This window comes from Micropterus dolomieu, linkage group LG08 (genome assembly GCF_021292245.1).
Source record: "Micropterus dolomieu isolate WLL.071019.BEF.003 ecotype Adirondacks linkage group LG08, ASM2129224v1, whole genome shotgun sequence".
Taxonomy (NCBI): domain Eukaryota; kingdom Metazoa; phylum Chordata; class Actinopteri; order Centrarchiformes; family Centrarchidae; genus Micropterus; species Micropterus dolomieu.
This window is the reverse complement of record NC_060157.1, coordinates 26,542,250-26,564,063: the sequence shown is the minus strand read 5'-3', so window position 1 is coordinate 26,564,063 and position 21,814 is coordinate 26,542,250. Positions and strand designations below refer to the sequence as shown.

Genomic DNA, 21,814 nt, shown 5'->3' with positions numbered 1-21,814 from the left:
CTGTTCAAAACATCCAGATGTGTTATGAGATCCTCTCCCGACACTCTGTCTAGGCATGTACTACTCAGTAGTCATAATTTACCCTCAGTTTTAATTAGTGAGAGAGGTTGTGTTCTGTCTTGAAATAGACCACACATGCATGGAATGTCGCTACTATAATATATGCCAGTTACAAAATATCCATCTAAAGGCTTTCTCCAGTCTGTAAGACTATGCTGAAACAGAAAAAAATGGTGTTTGTGTTGCTAATTACAAGGCAAAGCCATTACACACTCACACGTGACAGACCCTCATTTTTCAAATGATGCTTCTGACATCTGAGACATGTAGTGTTGATCCCCCTGTCTGTGTGGGCCATAGGAAACATATCCTTTACTTGGTTTTCACCTGCCCCAACTAGCATGGAGAACTTCAGAATGCATATTTTGAGGTGTGCATTCTATTAATTTAGTGGTGTATGCAGTAACAGCCTGACGTCATTGTTTTCAGGCGAATGTATTAGCATTTGTTCATGCATTTTCATTCATATATTCTACGTGTGTGCATGGTGCAATTGGAGTGTGCTAGTGTGCTTGTAGGATGCTTTTAAACTTTAGGAACCTACAGATTTGATTGCAGTAATGACAATACAGCACAATAATAACACACCAGACAGGAGAGGATGCTTACGTGACCAGTAAGCAGGTTGAGGCTGGGCAAATTAATCAAAAAAATAAAAAATAATTGTTTGGAAGTGCCATTCAGCAAGGCACTTCCAAACTATGATTGCTGTACTTTAGGAAGTGTACTTTCTAGGGCTGCCCCTGATAATCGGGTAAACCGAAGATTCTTAGTCGTCAAACTTAGTCGTTCAACTCCATTCGGGAGCTGCACCTGTCACCAGGATGAAAGTATCAGGGGATTGTTGCAACACGGACCTTTTCTCTTGGGACACAGAAGTAGGGCTGGGCGATATGGCCAAAACTGTTATCACGATAAAAACATTTCATATCATTCGATATCGATAATTATCACGATATATGTCAAATCATTAAGTATCATAAGTTTAAAGGCTGATTTTTGCTCTTGAGTAAATATTGAAGAAACCAGATGGTTAATTATGTGGTTAAACTTCTCTTTATGGTCAGAACTTCAACACTTGATGCTAAACAGTGGATCACTTCAGAAGTCTGAGTTAGAACATTTAAAACTATTATCTTTTTCAACAAATATGATTAATCTTTTTTCAACAAAATAAATATTTTAATAGGAAATATTAGGTGCTAATTTGTTTGTGATTCAAATTAATTAAAGCAAATATTTATTGACGATATACTGAACATTTATTATATTGTTATTTAATTATCATTATTGTTTTATTGCCCAGCCCTACACAGAAGTAATTTACCGGCGTACTGCTGTTAACTCTAGCTGCCATTAGCTGGTTAGCTCAGTGTTTGGACGGCCTAGAGGAGGAGGTTTTCGGACCTTGGGTGGGGCACCCAGCGTGGAATGCTCCAATGAGCGCCAGAACCGAGCCGAGTGAGCAGGCAATAGAACCGGGCTCAGAGCATCCAAGTGAACACAGACCGGGACCGAACACAGCCTCCGAGACCCACAGAGGCCAGTTTGACGACGGAATAGAGATATACAGAGGCTCCAACCTTTTTACCCAACCGGTTACAGGAGAGATGTCAAGTAGGGGAGGACTGACTTAGTAACATTAACAAGTTAATTTGTAAGTAAAGTTATACATCGTCTATCTTGTCCACAAGGATTTATTTATGTTTACCTGTGTTTAGAACAACAAGACTTGTGTGATGTTATACTGTGTTGAACTAAATTAACAAAATGTTCAGTAATCTTTGTAATGTAGTCTGAACTCATAAGATTTTTTCTCAGCCCAGGAACTCAAATTTTCTGATGCCCCAGTAATATATATTTAAATGATTAAATTAATATCATAAATGTGCAATGACTTGTCGACTAATGGCTTGAACTTGAACAGAGTGGGAACATATTGTAACAGCAACCACTAGTTAAGTACCTGCCATTTCTGGCAAGCAATCAGCCTTAATTAAGGGGTGCTATTCTATATTGAGAATCTGGTTGTCTGGTAAAATGACAAACCAACACAACTGCCTGACGGACACAAAATGAGTTACTGTATTACTGTACAGACTACTGAAAAAGAAAGTAAGGCTGAGATGCAGGAGTGTGACTTGAAATAAAACCAGTTGCACAGATGTTGTTTGACACCAGCTGGTTTACCAGCGTGTGATTAGAGTGTAGCACGTGGCAATGTAACATACACACACGTGCACAAAAAAGCTGAAACATAGGGGAGAAGTCAAAGGTAAACACACCCTGGGGCATCTCCCACCTTTATACACCACTATGGCAAGAATGCAGGGACAGAGAGGAAAATGTTACTCATTAGAGAAAACATTCCAGGTGTCAAGGTGGTGAAGCAAGCGATGCAAACACACGCTTCTGTTCTGCATGTATAGACACAAACAGTATGTAGGCCAGAGAATGGAGGTACAGAACCGAGAGGGTACACACACATTTTTTTACTAAAGGCCAATCAATAGGGCTTCAAAGGGATGCATGGTACAACGTTCTTAAATTTATAAATCTATGTTGAATTAGTAATTCATCTTTTCTGTTGGAAGTCCAACAGCAATGCAGCAGGAGGCAGGAATGTAAACACGTCTAGTAATCACTGTCGAATACAAGTGGCAAGCTCTGGAATCCATCTGGAATCTTTGTTTCCATCTTTGGATCAATCAAACTCTGTAGTTTGCTCCACTTAAGCATATTTGAAAACACTCATTTTATGTCTTCAAAGTCCAGTTAACATCCAATCAGTTTACAGGCAAAGCATCAGTCTGTATTTTATCCTTTCCTCGGCTACTTGTTCAGCCAACCAACCCGAATTTGCCCTGATCTTTCATCATCCAATCAAATTGCTGCCGTCAACCTTTAAATCTATTATCCCCTCTGCTTGCAATCAGCTGTCAGTTCAGTGTGGAATCATTATTAGGTACGCTCGACTTCATGCGGGGCTGCGCAGCGCTGACTTAACGTGATGCATGCTGGTTAGAAATTGTGTGCTGCGGAACGTCGCCATGTCTCATGAGCAAGGCCGCTGCAGTCGTTGAGTCCGGTGACCGTAGTTGCTTTTCTCCGGTAAAGGTCCGAAAAGATCATCTCATATTTTTTTGGTTTATAATACTTGGTCTATCTATTAAGAAAACTTCTAAAGAAAAATTGAAAACATTCTAGTGGGTCAGTTACATGTAGTCTATCTTTGGTAGAAAACGCCATAATTGAAATAACTATTTAGTAATTTGTTGTATTGTCACCCTTAATACACATTTATTCTCTCATTCATCCATTCATTCATGTGTTCATTCATTGTTATGTCTTGAAGGACTACAGTCTTCTTGCAGTTAATAATTAACATAGAGACTGACCCAGATACCTGTGTGCAGGCACCTTGGGAAAAGCAAGTATAATATACTCAGTCAGTCTCCATTTCAAGGTGTGTGGGTGGTTAAAGACAAGAATTTCTCTTTAACTTTGATAAAATTACTGTTAAGTCTCCTGAGATCCAAACACAGAAATATAGGTAACAGGGACAGATCCGACAAGATCAAAAAAAAGCACCTTTAAAAGTGGCTTGTGTGTGTGTGGCCCTTTTGAAAAATGCCCCTCAGTCACCAATTAACCCTAGAGGGCCTATCTGCCTCCGATCCAGTGCTGCTGTCAGTGGCCCATCATTTACTACACATTCCACAAATCACCGTTTACAAATCCTACAAGCTCACCTAATTAACCTGCGTTTCAGTAGGAACAAGTGAGCTTGGGCCTAAAAGACACAGACAAGGTCGGGAAGTCACAAGGTATTCAGAGGTCCTGGCATTATAAGTTGGCCACAAAACCCACTTTCTATTGCCATTCAGCTATATAAAGAAGCACTATTTAGAGGCAGGATGAACGAAAGCTAATGTAAAGACTAACAGAAGTGCATTTGCTCCAGGCACTATGAACTGAGGCACAGACGCATCCACTTGAATTTAACATTTTTAAAACTTGGAGATTTGCAGTTTGTATGGCTTGTACGGAGACAGAAGCAGACAGGTGAGGATCTGCAGAAAAGAATGTGAAATTGGAGTTCCTCAATTTTGAGTCCGTCTGAGTTGTCACACAGACACAGATGTTTGATTGATGTCTGTACTCATCCAATGGCTGCTTCTAGACAAAGTCAGACTTCTGGCCAACACTGGCTTGACTACAAACTCAAGTCAAGCCGGCCTATTAAACTGGCTATTCAACTCCAGACCGCCAGTCAAGTCAGACTTGTCTCTTAACAAATAAATTAAATTTAAACCTGAATAAAATAAAATCACACAAATAAAAGACATTTTTGACATAATAAATCCTTCAATCCAGCAAAGTGCTCCTGTGCAGTCAGTAACATCCAGTCACAAACAAACACAAATGTGCCATAAAGAAAAACTTTGCAGAAAAAATTGCAGCTTTCTCGTGAACCTGAAGTGAAGCCAGTGAAACTCCCTGCTGGAGCCCTATTGTTTTGGTTCTCATTATTAGGGGTCAAAGCAGCTCATAATTCTTTCTTTCTTTCTAACCTTTCTTTTTTGTTTTACTCTAAAACTGTTCATGCAGCAAAAACTACCTGACCAAAACTCATCATAATTGGCATGGCGGGGCTGCAAATTCCATCCACTACTAAGGCGCAAAAAATGACACTCATTGACCTCAAGGTGGCGCTGTAACAATCAAGTTTACTTTTAAGTTTAATCAAGTTTTTTCACAATTATCTCAGAAATTAGATGGCTTAGAGTCAAATACTTTTCATCATTTTAATCTCTCAATTCATCTGCACCTTTGCTCCAATGGTCTTCTGCTCTACAAATGTCAAATTTTGCAACTTTTTCTCAATTTACTCAAAATTATATTTTTCAACACCTAAAGCGCTGGGCCAAATCTTACTCAGGATCATCTATAGATTTCACTGATCTTAAGTTGTTAAAGAAAAGGCAATATGTTGATTTGTTTCAATTAAAAGTCAATTCATTTTTATCAAAATAGTGTAAATGTGAAACACGACTTCACTGAAGGTCATTTCACTATCAAATGTTTCTGAAAGTGCACATTGTCACTTTTTATTGAAAATTCTCGTGCTGCAATATATCATAGGCCTTTTGGTTTGCACAACAAACAAAAAAGCTCACAGGGAGTGTGTTTACAGACAACATCCTTAAGATCCCGGATTAAAGCATTCACATTGCTGAAATGTCACTTAACAAGCAACACACTCTTCTTCTTCTCTATATATGGCGGTAAATCAAGTATGACACAATTATTGGTATGATTCAGGGTCCCGCCACCCCCGTCATTTCGACTGGACTGAATGGCGGCATTAACTCAACGAAGGAAACACAATCCACTACAAACACCTGTGGTTACAGCTCAATCCTATGATTAGCGTGCAGGAAATAATGATAGATTGGACCTAATGACAATGTACAGGGAGAGTATGAGTCTGTGAGGACTTCCTTTGGCTGTGAGTCTATTAAGGCAAAAAAACAACAAATATGATGGGGGTTCAAGGCTGGGAAGGAGAGGACATAATGTATCATCAGAATGCCTGTACTGAGAAGGGATAGGCTGGTAAAACACGCTTTGGTTGGGATAAAAATAAGTTGTGCTTATAAGTTTTTTCCCACTGTTCTACAGTCTACAGATGCTGTTGCTTCCCATGGGTTGATTACCAAATATTTCCCTTGAATCTGTATTTTCTGTTGGTATCCTGTTTGTCTGAGGGCAGCCAGGATGACAGGGACTTTGCTAGTATTTGAAGAAATTACAACATGCTTGTTGCCTGGATTTAGAATGATATTGTTTCATTTGTTCCCTCAGTCAGGACCAAATGAACCGAGCTACAGGTGTGAAAGCAAGCTTACACTTTCTTATTGCCCTTCTGAAGAGCAATTGTGAAGCTCAGGCCGTCACTGTCTTGGCAGTGCCTGACACTGGGTAATCCAAAATTGAATAAGAATAATAATAATTCACCCCGCACAGGCGTCATGAAGGGGTAAATTAGCTATAGAGACTAAAACTATTTTTTTTTACCAGTCTGCAAATATGTTTATTTTAAGATGGTGGTCTATGGAGATTGACTCGCAGTTGGAGCCAGCCTCATGTGGCCATTCGAGGAACTGCATTTTTTTGGCACTGGTTAGCTTTATGTTTCTGCCCCTGAGGTTGTCACTTGTAAATAATGCTACTTCCATCGCTTTCACATCTGTAGTTTGGTCTGGACAAAGACAAAAAATATATATAGTGTTGCCCCTTTAGTTCTGGTTCGGTTAGTGTCCACACTGACCTCTTACAAACAAACCAGGATGGTTAAACACGAAGTCACTAGGACTGAAAGGTATTTCATTGATTGGACAGCCTTGGTGATTGACTATAGTCCGAGCGATACTGGATTTTTGAGGCTGATGATGAGTTTTAAAAAATCCCAAAACTATAAATCTGCCTATAATCTAGATGTCGGTCCCTTAGATTTGTTGTTTTTAAAAAGTGTGACCAAGATACATACTGAAGCCCCCTTTTCCAGGTGGCCTAGATGGCTTAATTCAGATGTGAAAGCAACCCCAAACAGAAAAAGACAAAACTGATCTATGACTTCTACTCACCCAGCATGAGGAGGCTCAGATACACAGCCATGATGGGCATCAGGATGCCTGAACGCATCGGCACCAGGCAGTCTCTCTGGCTATAACAAGCAGACACAAATCATTTTAGTGTGACAAAGAAATCAATAAAACATCCATTAACAAAGCACAATTTACTAAAAGAGGCCAGGGTCATCAGAGTTGGCAGAATTGTTTGTGCCACAATTGTGTGTCACTTTCAAAGAAGCTGAACGCTATTCTTTTCATTAACCCCAAGAGCTCCAAAGTGCCGTAGCAATTGCTGGTGTTAGAATACTACACAAAGCAGCTTTTAATGATACAAACTCAAATTGCAGCTGTAGTGTAGTATTTCAAGGGATTTCTCTGTGCTTTTGTATCTTAAATAAAACAAAGAAAGAAAGAAATAAGTCAGTGGGTGAACTGCTTTGTCATCTGACAAATTACAAAATGTCTCCTTTTCAAATCAACTCCAGAATTTCTCAAACAGCTTAACCTTGCTCAGTAATCCAGATTTGTGATCTAAAGCAGGTCTCGGTTGGAAAGCATTTTTCACACTCAGCATGGCAATAGGAGGTCCACGTGGCCACGCGCTCACACTGTCAAAGGCAGAAGCACTGACAAATGACCCCACAAAATCTCAACACTCAGTTCAAAGGATTTACATGTGTATTGATGTGTTGACTGCATTCATAACATCGTATTTGTTTTCTTGATATGTAAATGCAATTACCAAATACCAACAGCCTGGATAAACTCGTATCCCAACTTCCCATGTCAAGAAGATGTTGTTTGCCAATATTCCTTCCAACCTTGAGGAATGATGTGATGTGAACAATGCTCGTTGCTTTATCACTAAGTTTGTTTTACTTGAGGTTCTTGCTAATATTCAGATTACACTGCTCACCCTAGAGCCATAGCACATGGGCAGGATATTAACCAAAAAGATGAAGTATTGTTGTACAAAAAAAAACATGCATTTATTGAAAAAAATAAAGATTAGAAGGGTTTTATGGCTTGAGATTAGGGGTGGCTTAATAAAATTGACGGGGGAATTGACAATCACCATTTTATTAAAAAATGTAATATCGATATGTGTCAATAATACACATATAGTAATATTGTGTAAATAATCCCCAGCACCTCTTAAGTCGCTGGTGGCCATAAAACGAAAAGAAGAAGAAGACGTAGTAAATAGCTAGCATGCTAATAAGTTACCTCACATTGTGTGGCGACTGCTGACTCGCAAATTACATCATGGCGGTGCCGGAGTACATGGCAGACAAGACCAAGACACTCTACCCCCAACCAAAAAAAGTTAGCCTGCCAGTGTGACAGGGTGTTAGTAGACACCCCAGTCAATAGTAACCACAAGTGGGGGAATACCACAAACCTGTTCACCCATCGTCCTGCAGAAGATTCAGGTCAGCTCAGTAATATCGTTATCGTGAATTGTTTTGCCCATGATAATTGTGTAGTGAAAATCTGACATTGTGACAGCCCTTGCTGAGATAACTATACCGCTTCTTACGCTAAATAAACGGTTAGCTGGGAAAAAAATGCATTGTCACAAAGCAGAAAACTGCTGTTTTTGCAAAACATTCTCACTCCCAAGTCATCATAAATAGACTGCTGTTAGAGTCTAGACCCTTGGCATTACTTTTTAATGCACTGGTGACCTCTTTATGTCTTCTAAAGGAAAAAGTGACCAAGGGGTCTTTACTTTACTGCGACGACTTGGGAATGGGGAGTGTTTTTTCTTCTCTAAAGAAAAGTTGACGAGTTGGAGTTGATCTTCCCTGAGATATGAACTAATTATCAATCTTACAAAGCACCTGGAGAAAGAAAAGAAGGTTCAACTAATTCAAGATTTAAAGACAAAGAAACAGATTCAGAAGACAAAATGCTCACTTATGTACCATTAAGTCATGTTATGTTGTTTAAAGTTAAGACCATAGTGGATTGAATCGAGATTGTTTTTTGAAGTAGTTCCATCGATCCATCTATCATGGCCCTTGTGGGCTCACAACAGAATAGCTGTGCAATTGCAGGGTTGTAAACCCACCCCTTTTTACCACTTCAGACCTGGTGCAGAGGAGCCCCGCATTGCACAGTCTCCAATCTGTGTCTGAGTAGAGAGATCTCCACTGGAGAACTCTAGAGATCTTTAATGACATCTAAAACTTGATTGCCATTACGTTCATCAAAAGCTACAATCATCGCAATATAATGAACTTTCTGTTAAATAAACTGTACATTAAGCCACAAGCCATTTGCGAAGAAATGAAACAAAACAAATAAAAAACACCTGTTGACCTGTAAAACTACAACACTATTGTTACATTTTAACAGCTACATAGTTAAAAGAGTTTCGCCACAGGGGACCAACAGAGGTGATGACACTACAGGGTCACATTTTATACAAAATATTCCCTGCAAGACTAATCCACTGAAAACACAAGAATTCAAGAGTTTCAGCTGACTGTAAAAGAACAGTGACAGTGTAATAGTCATTATCAGTAAGCAATAGATGATTCCAGCTTCATACTCACACAGGTTTCCTCACTCTCCTCTGCACTGCGTGGTCAGAATTGCTCACTGTGTCTCTGTAGGCCAATTTCATCTGACAGTGTGTATGTGTGTGTGTGTAGATTCCCATATCCGAGTGTGCACGTGTGCAAGCCCTAGATCCTAATGTGTATATTTACGCGTGCATGCACATGTGTGGTGTGTAAGAGTGCCAGAATGTGTAAAACAAACTTGAAAGCACAACTGACGGCAGCGATGTAAAAACAGAGGGAACAGCACCGGCCAATGGGAACCCCGCGTGCAGGACCCCCTTTTATTCCTCTCCTCCCTCCGTCTCCCTCCGTTTCGCCCTCTTTTGCTCCCTCCAGCTCGTCACTGGGGCACTGGGGTGAATGGACAGCTATTCTTATTCTAATTCCTCTGTCACTCTGTGGGCCACTGGCTGAAAGAGGGGAATGGTCTCCAGGCTTTTGGAATGCATCACCCCTTTCTTCTGGACACTGAGGGAGAGTGAAGGGTGAGAGAGGCAGAGAGGAAGCTGAGAGATACAAATAGAGAGAGAGATAGTTAAGAGGAAGAGAGGAAGATGGAAAAAGGATAAAACCTATTGGAAATAAGAATGAGGAAAGAAGAAGAGAGGTGTCCGTGTCTGACAGGGACAGACATTTTAGCTCTCTGGGAAGTTTCAGATCACCACCACAATCCACTCCACCCCACCAATACATATCACCACTTTCTTGGCACTTAGGAAGAGGAGCCGACCAACAGATGAAAGCTTCACCTCTACTCTGAGCAAGCAAGCTCGCTGCACTGAAAGATAAAACTGCACTCTTCCAAAAAACTGCTAGTCGTAGGAGATATTTGGGGCCAACTCTATGCAGAAAATGGAAAAGGTTGAAGCAACTGGTGCTATTAAGACAAAGAGAAAGGAGTGGGAAGGTGTGTGTTTGTGCTAGTGCATGTCAGTGTGTGGGATATGTGCATGCATGCGCGTGATTCAAGCTTGACAACTAAAAAACTGCAGGACAGAACAAAGCATTCACATTCACAGCGCTCTGGTGATGTGACCTTTGCCCTCTGTTAAAGAGGGAGATGGAGAGGCTCACTCACCATGTCACACAGCAACCACAGAAGAGACCAGTAGAGCTACTGGTGCAAGCTATAGGTGAGATGGCTCGATGCACTTGCTGCAGAAATCATTTATATGTTTTTATTCTAGATTCTACATTTTTTTAAACCTTCATCAGCTGTGAGAATTTAGAAGTCATTCCAATCACTGCACACATTTTGACTTGTGAGGCAACTGAGATGCCATCCCGGGGACTAAATGTAGCACCTTCTCCTAAAGGACTGCTTTCACAAACCTAAAGTGAAAATGCCTGCGCAATGAATGCTTTCAAATACTTCAAAATCAAAGTATAAGCAATCCATATCTACAGACATTCTGTAATCTTCCACATCACGACCATCCAGGTATTTAGTAAAAAAAAAAAAACTACTGTACAAGTAACATAAAGGAGAAAAGTCAGACTGCACCTGGTTAACCTAGACCTTGAGCAAAGAAACCAACCCCCCGCCCCACACACACACACACACACACACACACACACACACACACACAATCATGACAAGAAGATAAGAGGGAACGTGCAGAAAGTTCAGTGCCACCACTATAACTTCTGTGTAGCGGTCAGACAAAGCTGAGAAATCTCGAGACACTAGTCCAAACAATCCCAGGCTCCCATATCCGTGAACACATTAACATGATAAGCCTGACTCTGTGTGTGTCTGAGTTTGTGTACACATCAAATGAAGGGCTTCAGACTGAGCTACTGAACGCACTGCCAATACGCTACAGCTTGAAACACTGTTGTTAAAGTATTGTAAAACAAGGGCGGGCTGGATATGAGGTCAGATCATTCAGACGAGGTCATGGAGGAAGTCCGCTTTACTTATCCAGGCAGGTGGCTCAATACTCAGAGCTGTAAGGAGAAATATGTACAGTCATCTAGGCCACTGGTTCCTAAACTTATTTGTGTGATAGATCCCCACAGCCCAGATGAAATCAAGTACCCTTCATCCACACTGCCCATTATGATCCAAATGTGTATCTTATTTTACACCATAACTTATCTAAAAGTGGATATTGTTATAATATATGTTATACTACTGAATTACTACATTACATTAGGTCAGTTTAGTCAAACTTGCATTCATTCTAATACCTTGGAGTGGCAGAGGTTTCAACCATTTATCCATTACTTTTAACTTCTCTGCCATCTAGTTTTTGCATACTCTCAAACAAAAATCTGCAAATACAATAAAGCAATCAGTCTGGCAGTTAAACTATTTACAGTAAATGTAAGCCTCACTTGTTCCACGCAGCGCAAAAACAGGGTATAATTAGTACATACCAACTGGAACAAATATACGGCAGTGTGCCGCAAACAGCAGGTGAAGTATCAAAGAAGACAGAACGGCTGGTTGAAAACTAACATCTGATATTATGACACAAAACAACTCACAGCTCATATCTACTGCAGAACAGCCAACCTAAAGAAAGTCTAACAGGAGCTTGAAGTGATATCACAGGCTTTAAATACTTTCCAGTACAGCTCAGTTCAACTCTCATTAAATACTTATACTGCAAATCTGAGTGATACACACTACACAGAAATGTGTTATTTTGCCTGTGGTTTAATAGGGAAGACAAATTAATGCTGCTTCCAGAGTGTGACTTTTAATTCTAGTTTTATTGCTTCCACACTTCCGCAGTCACCTGCACCTTGGAGTGAACCATTTCCAGCCTTCAACCTTTACTCTAATTCAGTTAGTGATTTACTACATTGTTAATAAATGGCTTTCAGCTACCCAAAGAGATGAGGACTTGTTCCATTCAGCTTTGGGGTAAATATCTCATCATGTGTAAATGGAGAGAGTGATTAAAACAACAGGTTTGTACAGCGCACACATTTTTTAAACTAACTCCCTTTTTGAAATTTATAGTGTTGTTTACCTTACAATTACACAGAAAGAGCTATGTGCACACGACATAAACAGCACTTTATGGTTCAAATGATTCTTTCATGGATAAGAATGAAGCCCTGGTCTTCACCAACACATTTAACCAACTGTTTCATTTGATGTAAAAAGACCACCAAAGCAGCATAAAATAAAATAAAGGGATTTGATTCAATCATAGTGTCAAACAGGCAAACAATTTCCTTTCAAACAACTTCCTAATCCCCTACACACATCGCCAAAGGAAATCTCATAATGCTTAATTCATTTCTGCAGGCACTGTACAGTAAATGAAAGATTATCATCAAAGATAATTCTCCATTCAGGTTTGCAGAGAGAGTTAAATCAGTAGTAGTGTGAGATGCACTACAGAGTTTCACTGCTATTGACCCAGACCTCAAATAAGGCACACCTTATTCCATTTACTGCTGGGCTTCCTTAGCGTTTCTTCCACACCACCTATGTACACACACACACACACACACAACAACAGTGTGTATAGTGCTTCCTGCTCACACACAGCCAGTAGAGTCTTCTTTTTTTGCCTGTGTTATGCCCTCTTACTAAATCCTGTATCTGATCTACTCTGAAATCAGCTATGTTGTTTGGGGTCTTAAGCAGTTTATCACAGAAATGAATTTATAACTAAACTCAGAGGGACACACCCAGAAGACCAACAAAAAGCTAATGTGAGGGCATGACCAGACATTAGCTAGTGAGGAGCCGTTAAGGTGTTTTAATTCAGTTCAGGCGCACACCAACCAACACAATCATCACATTCATGTTTGTACTAGAAAGCCAGAGAATCAGAAGGTGAGCGGTGGAGGTGAAATGCAGTTTGTAGCTTTGTATTAAGTCTTGTGGAGAAGGAAAGTAAAGTACATGTTAGCCAGGCAGAGCTTTAGGCCACACTCCAGGTGAGTCATTTCAGAAAATGAAAGTGCCGCCAGAGTTTATATATGGAAGAAAGGAAGGGACTTGCTAGAAACCACTGTTTACCACTAAATGTATGCAACAGCCATCCTATTTAAAAAATATCCTTTACTACACACCAGATGTTGATGTATCTGTCGGTGATGGCTAGCTAACATGACAGACGGGATTCTAGTGAGAAACCACAGCTAAAAGCAGTAATAACGCTAACTGAGACAATAGAAAGTTAGCTCTTGCATGTTTTGACAATGAAAAATGAACTGACAGTGGGGTCCCAGGCTACCAACAGGCAGCATCGTTAGCATTTTTCAAAGTAATGTAAGCAATGAAATACCTCCTGTTAGCTTGCGCCAGTGAGGAGCACTTCATGGATAGTGAAACTGATTACCATCAAAATATACCAGACACTGAATGTATGCCAGATGTCTTATGTTAATGCTCAGATGACTCCAATGTACACAGGTAAAGCTTCACTGATAAGAAACTATAGGCCCTATTTAAATACATTGCTTTGTGGGCTCCAGATTGAGGTTGCATCAGAAACAGAAGTGGTTCTGAGACATCTTTTCACAGTGAGAAGTCTAAGACCCATTGTCCACCAAAATACTAACAACTCGATTTGCGATGCCTCATTTAAATTAAACTCCCATCTGCGCACCTTGCACTCTTAGCTTGGCAACAAAATAGCACACTGATGAAATTAAGGTCAATTAAATTTAAGGTCACAACAATAGCTAAAGATAGGAGCTTGATGCATTTTAAATCACTTACAGTCTGCACCTCTATCAGCTTTTCTCTGAGTCGCACACTGACGCTCTAAACACACATCAGGCAGGTCAACAAAGCATTGATCACATGGCCTGACGTTCACTGAATGTTCACTCAATTCAACAGATGTCTTTCATTGAAACTGAAGTTTCTTCCTCGCAAGTTTCAGTGCAAAGCTATCCACCACCTTATTGAAATTCAGAGCTCTGACCAGATCAGCAGACGCTAAAATCTAATTACTTTACAGTTCCTGCAGTTTATGACACAAAACAACTCCTCATGTTGTTCACCTAATCCTAATAAGCTATCAGTGATCCATGTGTGTGTGCATCTCACAACAACGTCACTCGGAAGTTACAACAGTTGGGTAATACTTAGTGTTATGAATTCATCTCTGTAAAATTTGATAACTAAACATTTATGCAAATAAAAATGCAGTTAGGTCAGTTCTTCACTATATTCAACATTCAGTGAACTGAGCTGATCTGTATTTTCTTTCAGTGAGCTAAATATGAAGCCTTTATGCATGATAAAGTGAAATGGAAGTGATGTTTGATACTTCCATTAACATACGAAGGCATAATGCTCTTCTCGTCATTATGTAACTGTTACAGCTGTGAAATGGACATGGGGTTGCCTCAAAGGTCGGAGCCTTGTTCTCTCTATAGCGCGGACAATTTGCACTTGGAATTACAAAAGAGGATATATCACTGCGTAATATAAAACACAGAGGGGCAATCAGTGCTTGGAGAAGTTTCCTGCCTACATAAAAGACAGGCGGGATATTTGGCAGAGTTTTTCAATAACACATCTAAGGAAATTGCACTTCCTGTTGTTATGAGACTATCTCATGGCTATCAGCCATTTCCAGTGTAAATTTCCTCTGTGTGTGTGCAGGAGAGGGAAGAGAGGACACGCCTATAGAGCAAGAGAATTGTGTTATGCTTTTGCTTTTGTATGCTTTTTTTCTGGAATTTCTTTTCTGCATTTTTCTGGAAGACAGAGGAGTTCCATTATATGCTTTCTTGAACTTAAGTATTTGGTAGGAAGAACATGAAAAATAAAGAAATTATTAGGTATTACATTTCATAAATCCCCATTTAAGAATATTTTTAAAGAGACAAACAGAAAGGTCTTAGTTCAGTGACGATTTTTTGTAGTTAACAGCAAACTAAAATGTATTTATTAAACAAACATGATTTGTCTTCAAAAGATTTTACCACCACTCTTCTTTCCAAAAATGGTTTATGGGTGTAGCTACCGAGCGTCAGATGCAGATGCAGAGGTTTATGGGACAGGCTGACAGAATAAAATACAGTTAACAGTGGTTAAACCTAAAACAATAAATCTGAACTTTTAAAAGATGCACTAGGTCTTATTAAATCATCTTCAAGATGTTGTAAAATGGATACTTCTGTGACTGGTGATTGGACTAACTTCACCATATAAAGACGTGGCATTTTTACATTTTATACACTAATTAATTAATGAATTAAATAAAAGACAATCAAAGCAATATTTCTCCTAATATTAAAATAATCATTAGTTGTACACACTCTATTAGTCTGAGTTAGATTAGCACAGTTCCCCAGAGACATATGTTTTAGACAGAAAGAAAGGAGCAAAAGAGACAGACATGAAAAGCAGCACAGCGTAATCCGTCCCTCTTGTCAGTGTGCTGCAAACAAGGGGTTGATTTATATCAGGGGACATGATTATGAGCATCGCAGCCAGCAGAGGCTGTACAGAGGCTCAGATATCAAAGACACACTGATAGAGCTTAAGGTGGCCGATGGCAGCAAGATCCGGAGAGCCCTCCTGATCTATAGATTATCCAAGCACAAAGGCACACACACACTACACTTCACTTACACTAAAGCACACCCCCTCTCACACACACACACTCCCACCTACTCAGCCCACATAACCTGCCAAGGTAGGTTTCAATTTATTATAGTATACTATCAAAATCAACTCGCAGAGACGTGAAACTTGCATAATAAAGCACATGTCCTCACTGGTTTGTGGTGGTGCGTTCAAGTGCTGCAGTGACAAGTGTCTCCCCGTTCTCCCCGACTCGTGGATCATATTAACCCTCCAGGTTAGAGTTGATCTCAGCAGTAGGGCGAGAGGCCAGGTCCTTGAGCTGATTAAAGCTAGACTAAGCCTACAAGGGCCATGGGAATATGTACCTCCAAACATACATGTCTAAATACCCTGACAAGCTGGTGAAAAGAAATAAATGGCAATTTGACATTCCTGAATTCAAGGAGAAATAGCAAAAATTCTCAAATGTTCCCTTAAGTACCCTAAAGTAAAAAATAAAGCTGTTCACCCTCAATGAATGCCCCTTAAGCTTTTCAAGGTTACACGAACAAGAGACAACACACCACTGTATCAAAGCTGCTGTCTGCTCTTCACCTGCAGCAGAAATTTGAATATCATTCATAGCATTTTAGACAGTGAACCTGAGCTCTGCACTCCATTAATCTGTGCTGCTGGTTAATCTGGTAGGAATGTGTGCAACAGTGTCAGAAATCTGCCTCCCAGCCATAAGTGACCCACTGGTGTCAATTAGAGGACAGGTCCACACACACACACACACACTGCAAGTCAAAGTTTTCAACTCTTAACATCAATTTGAGTTTTTTCTAGAACTACTTAAATTCTGATTTAAGGTAGGCACAAAGCAACTTTCTTCCTTCAGCGGATGTAACACAGCCTTCTGGTGTCAGCACCTTACTCTGCACACTCAAGGCCAATCACCAGAGTGACGTAGCAATAAGAACAATACATGTTTGAGTGGAGGGGGGCTTTTAGCTGCACTTGTCATGTTGCTTCAGTCTAAGGAATAATAAAAAAACAAATTTTTGTATGTCCAATACACAGCTGTATTAACAGTGCTGTAGTAGACAGGAATTAATCTCCTGCTGCCTGCCTACAGTCTAGCCAAACATGCAGGATATTTAGCTATATCCGACTGCTTCTGTTGATCTCACCATCTCGTTGCTTTAAAGTTTGTGGCTAGCTTTATTTTGGCAAACGTCTTGCAAAGAAGCAAAACAGTAATTTAATTAAATTAATTAAATAACGGTCCACTTACGTGGCCACAAGATAAATTAGCCTAGCACAAAGGCCGATAAGTGTGTTAAAATTCACTTTTCTGAATCCTACTGAGAGTATTACAGTAGTACCATGGGGAATATGCTACAGTAATAAGGTCCATGCAGTATTAACTCGCTTCAGCAGACACCTGTAGGAGGAACATTATTGTAATATCGCCTACTGTAAGTTCCAATGGTGATTTTGCGTTATTGGGTTTCACTGAGGTGTGGTTTTAAGAGAAATGTTTGCAAAGACGGAAGGATAAGATGGAGCGCTCACCTGCTCGGGAAGTTTTCTGCGACTCCTTTCTCTCTCTCTCTCTCTCTCACACACACACACCCACACCCACACGGTAACTTTATCTCTTTGGCTTTATCTCTCTCTCTCTCACACACACACACACACACACACACACTCCCACACACACTCCTACACAAGCCGTCCGGCAGCGGCTGCGCTGTCTGAATGAGCTCGGTGTCCGGTCCGCAGCGGTACAGTGGAGGGCTCAGGCCGGCGCGAGGAGGTGGAGCCCCGAGTGACACCGGTAGCTCACAATACAGTCCCGGGAATACAGGAGCAGGTAGGCCCCCTTCCACAGTGCTGGACCCCACCCAGTCCTACCAGGCCCAGCCCACTGTAATAGGTGAAGATCACTCGCAAATTCTTAAGTGCTGAAAAGTGTTGAATTTACTGTGACCTATTTTCGGGGTTGTCACTATGTTCTGAATGTTGACTTCGTTAGGCTACTGAACCTAAACTGAACGGTAACATGAAGAGAAAACGAAAGCCCATAGTGCATACATACATACATATGGGTTTTTAAAATTCTACAATTTTTCATTGCCTTTCGCTGGGGAGAAATACTGAGCACTTTTAGTTAAACGATTATTAAGCCTTTTTTTACAGCAGACATTTTAATTGGACATTGTAGAAAACCAAGGGCGTCTCTTCGTGTTGGTGGGGACACAAAGGATCAGATTAGGGGTGTGATGATACATTTATAAGATGTGATGATGCACGAGGACAAGACAAAAATATTTTCAGCACTATTTGGATATTTGAAGATTTTGAGCATAAAACTGGTAATTTCCTGCATTCTGGAGACATTTTCTGCTCAAATTTATGGTGGAAATGTCTGTTTTTTTATGAGGGAAAACTACATTGCATTGCATGTATTCTTGTTGTGCAAATAAACCTTTCTCTAAGCATTTGTTAGTTAACATTTCTTGGTGCTACTTTTCTGAACGTTTATAACAAATGCTTTCAAAAAGTGATGCGGGCAAAATCAGTCATTTCAAATTGTGGTGGGGATATGTCCCCAGCGTCCCCAGTGTAAATGACATCCTATGTAGAAAACACACCCTACTAATAACATTCATGGAGCCATGGCAGTGAGACGGAGGCATGAATAATAACAAAATCTTAAACCTGAAGAAGCTAAATGGAATCCAGCTGTCAATTATTTTATCTTACACCAGTGCTCTTCATGTGAAAATGTCTTCCATTAAAATAGCCTTTTGAAATCCTTTCTATTACACACGCTATATCACCTTTTAAATGTTGCCCAGAGAAATTAATTCACTGGTGGTAATATACACCATATCTGTATTTTATTTAATAGCATAGGTATGCTACTGTAACCTTAATTTGTGGGCATTTAATCACCCATGTGATTCCTTTCCATATGAAAGCAGCAGGGAACAGTATTTCCCTTCTCATAGCATGCAGCCCTGACTTGGTTCATAGGGGGGAGATAGTGGGATTGCTCATCAATGACAGAATATGTACCATGGGAATTATCAAGAGATGATGACAATCCCCATCGCCAAGCTCATTATGTGGTGCCAGCCAAGTCAACAATACATATCACATATCCCCAACCAGCAGCCACCTAATATGTGGACAGTGTCCTTTGCAAAGTGTTGATGTATGCGTGTGTGTGTGCTAAGGTCTAATGTGATCTTTGGGCATGTGACCAATATAGTAAGCTGCTAATGAAATGAATGTTCTACAGAGAACATGCTGTCAGAAGATGGAAATGGGATTGAAAGATGGACATCAGCAAAATCCAGTGATGTGTTTACACTGATACTGGGTTGAGCTAAACTGAAATGAGAGAGAGGGAGAAAAAGAGAGACAGCAGGACAGAAGAGTGGCTCTAAAGTACACTTTCAGGAGTCTGTGCAGGTTGTGCAAGGTGAAGGCAAGGAATGGCTGGAATCCATAATTATCAACAATTCTTACAATACTTGTCAGCGGTGTTCTCCTGTAATACAAACATGAAAGTAAACAACTAGTTCAAAAACTGTGTGTATGTGTGTGGGGAGGGGGGTGGGGTGCTCTGAGTATACAGGCCCTCATGTAAGGAGAGCCTGCAATGATATTAGAACGTACATCCATGGATGAGGGGAGGTGGCCCATAGAGAATGCCTATGTACAGTCTAAAAACACCAAGGACAGCATTCAACAAAAACTCAAAGGAATAAGTAGTAGTTCAGCAAAAGAAACAAACAAAGAGATGCATTTAAAAAGGTTTTGTTAACTGGCCTCAGTTGATTCAATCAATTTCTGCTTGACAAGCTGGCTGTTAATGTATCATAATCAGCAGCAGTGAGTAATATATATTTTTTTTATTTGTATTGATTTTTTTAAAACACAGTTACAACATGCTGCACATATAGGATAGAATACACATGTGCACATACAAGTATACAAACATACACACATACAACCATGTATTCATATAAGCATCAGACATAGCCAAAGATAAACAAAACAAAACTAAAGGCAAATAGAGAGTGTTTATTAAAAGGCTATCCTGCAAGAATTTGTTTTCAGCTGTCACTTAATATAAAACAGATTCAGCATGATCTGATGGAATTGGGAAGGCTATTCCAGAGTTTAGCAGCTACAGCCAAAAACGCGAGGTCACCTGTGGATTTAAAATAAGAAAGGGAACAGATTAAAGGCCTTGATCAGATGATCAGAGTGGCTGAGAGCTCAAATTGGGGCTTAACCACTCTGCTACATATACAGGCGCCAGACCATGCAAACCTTGTAGGTGATTAGTAGGACTTTGAAATCAAATCTGTGTTTTACTGGAAGCCAATGAAAGGAGGCAAGAACTGAGGTGATGTGGGACATTTAACTATTATTTGTTAACAGTGTCGTTGTTGCACTTTGCTCTAACTGAAGATGGGCTAGAGAAGACTGAGTAATACAAGTAAAGAGGGAGTTACAGTAATCAAAACAAGAAAAAGAAAAAGGTTTGATCTTTGCAATATTTCACAAATAAAAGAAACAAGATTGAGTTTAGTGACATGGGATTCAAAGTTCAAATGTTGGTCAAAAAGGATGCCAAGACTCTTGGAGGCAGTCTTGATGTTGCTAGCGAGTGGTAAAGTAATCATGGCCGATCACAGGGACCCCAAGTGTGTCAGAATTGAGATGGAGGAAATGTTTAGACATTCAGTCTGTAACAGAAGCTAGGCAGTCATGGATGATGGTAATGTCATCTCTTACACTTGCTACACAATAACACCTAGCAATATTTCTAATTCAGCATTTATATTCAATCCTTTATGTGTTGGCTGTTTTTGCTGAAGTTGATGTGAGGTCAATTTGAGGGTCTACCACAGTATTATAACCTACCACAGATACTGAATACTAAAGCCTTTTTGAGTACGTGCCTTTTGTTGTTACATATAATGGTCAAGGTCTGCCCTCTAGTGAGAATACAGCTCCACCCACATTTGCCTGAAGAACAACCACTTATTCAGAGCCCAAGGCTTTTCATGTGGAAACGCTGACACACAGCCGAGCTGAAAGAATAAGGTTAAAATGGATCATACACACCATGAGAACACATGAAATCAACACATTCATTATAGGGTATACTTGTTAACTTCAGTCACACGAATTTCTGTCTTCCTGCATGTGTCACATGCAGCTCTTCGTTTGTAAAATATGACCCTCTGCGACTCACATGTTAAGATCACAAATGAACAACTTCATCTGTGAGGTCCCCGTGGTCCCAACATCATGAAATTCCCAGCATACTGTAGATCCATCCAGCCTCCATCTGACTAGAAGTCTAAAGCTGCGAGTTTAATTACACTACACACAACTATTCAGGTCCACCTTAGTAGAGATCTAATCAGGAAAGATAAATGAATGGGTTAAGTTATTTCCATAATGTTTGGATTTGACTGGATGCTGCAACTTGAAAACCTGCAGCATAACTTGACACTTATTATGACATTACATTTATTCATTTAGCGGACGTTATAATCCAAAGCGACTTACAATTGCAATTCATGTCAGAGGTTGCACACCATTGCGCCATCACCACCCAATATTAGAAAGTTGGCTTTTGTGCCTGAGGAAACTTGAAAGCAGGGGTGATCAAACATCTAGATCCCCATGGTAAAAATAGTGGGAAATGGAGATGATAACGTCAACCAAAGAATTTTAAATTAGTCAAGTAAATGAAAGGGGTTTATTATGAGCTCATCTCAGTGCAAACAAAATGTGGGGGAGGATTGGGAAGACGTTCATGCCAAACACATAATCAATATAATAATAATATTTTTATCAGCTTTTCAATAACTACTTGTGTATCTTTCACCGGACACTCTGCAAAATTCATTAGATGATAACAACATGGTTTGTAAGCAAGACTGAATATTGTAAATGAGATTGTTGCCACTTTATAACAATTAGACTGCAGTTAGTAACATGACTGTAATGAA

The 21,814-nt window shown here is 40.0% G+C and overlaps 1 protein-coding gene across 3 annotated transcripts in view; it reads right to left on the bottom strand.

Moving 5' to 3' along the window:
* Window positions 1-17,506, bottom strand: part of lamb2l (laminin, beta 2-like) — a 54,593-nt gene extending 37,087 nt beyond the window's left edge. Inside the window, exons 1-2 of one of the 3 annotated variants that reach the window (XM_046056325.1) lie at window positions 17,343-17,506; window positions 6,711-6,790 (exon numbers count right to left, since the gene is read on the bottom strand). In XM_046056325.1, coding sequence (XP_045912281.1) covers window positions 6,711-6,768 — 58 coding nt within the window. In that variant the 5' untranslated portion in view covers window positions 6,769-6,790; window positions 17,343-17,506. Of the gene's footprint in view, window positions 1-6,710; window positions 6,791-9,259; window positions 9,346-11,650; window positions 11,723-17,342 lie in introns of those variants that run through there. The other 2 variants (XM_046056326.1, XM_046056324.1) reach the window with 2 other exon arrangements.
* Window positions 17,507-21,814: the final 4,308 nt, after the last annotated feature.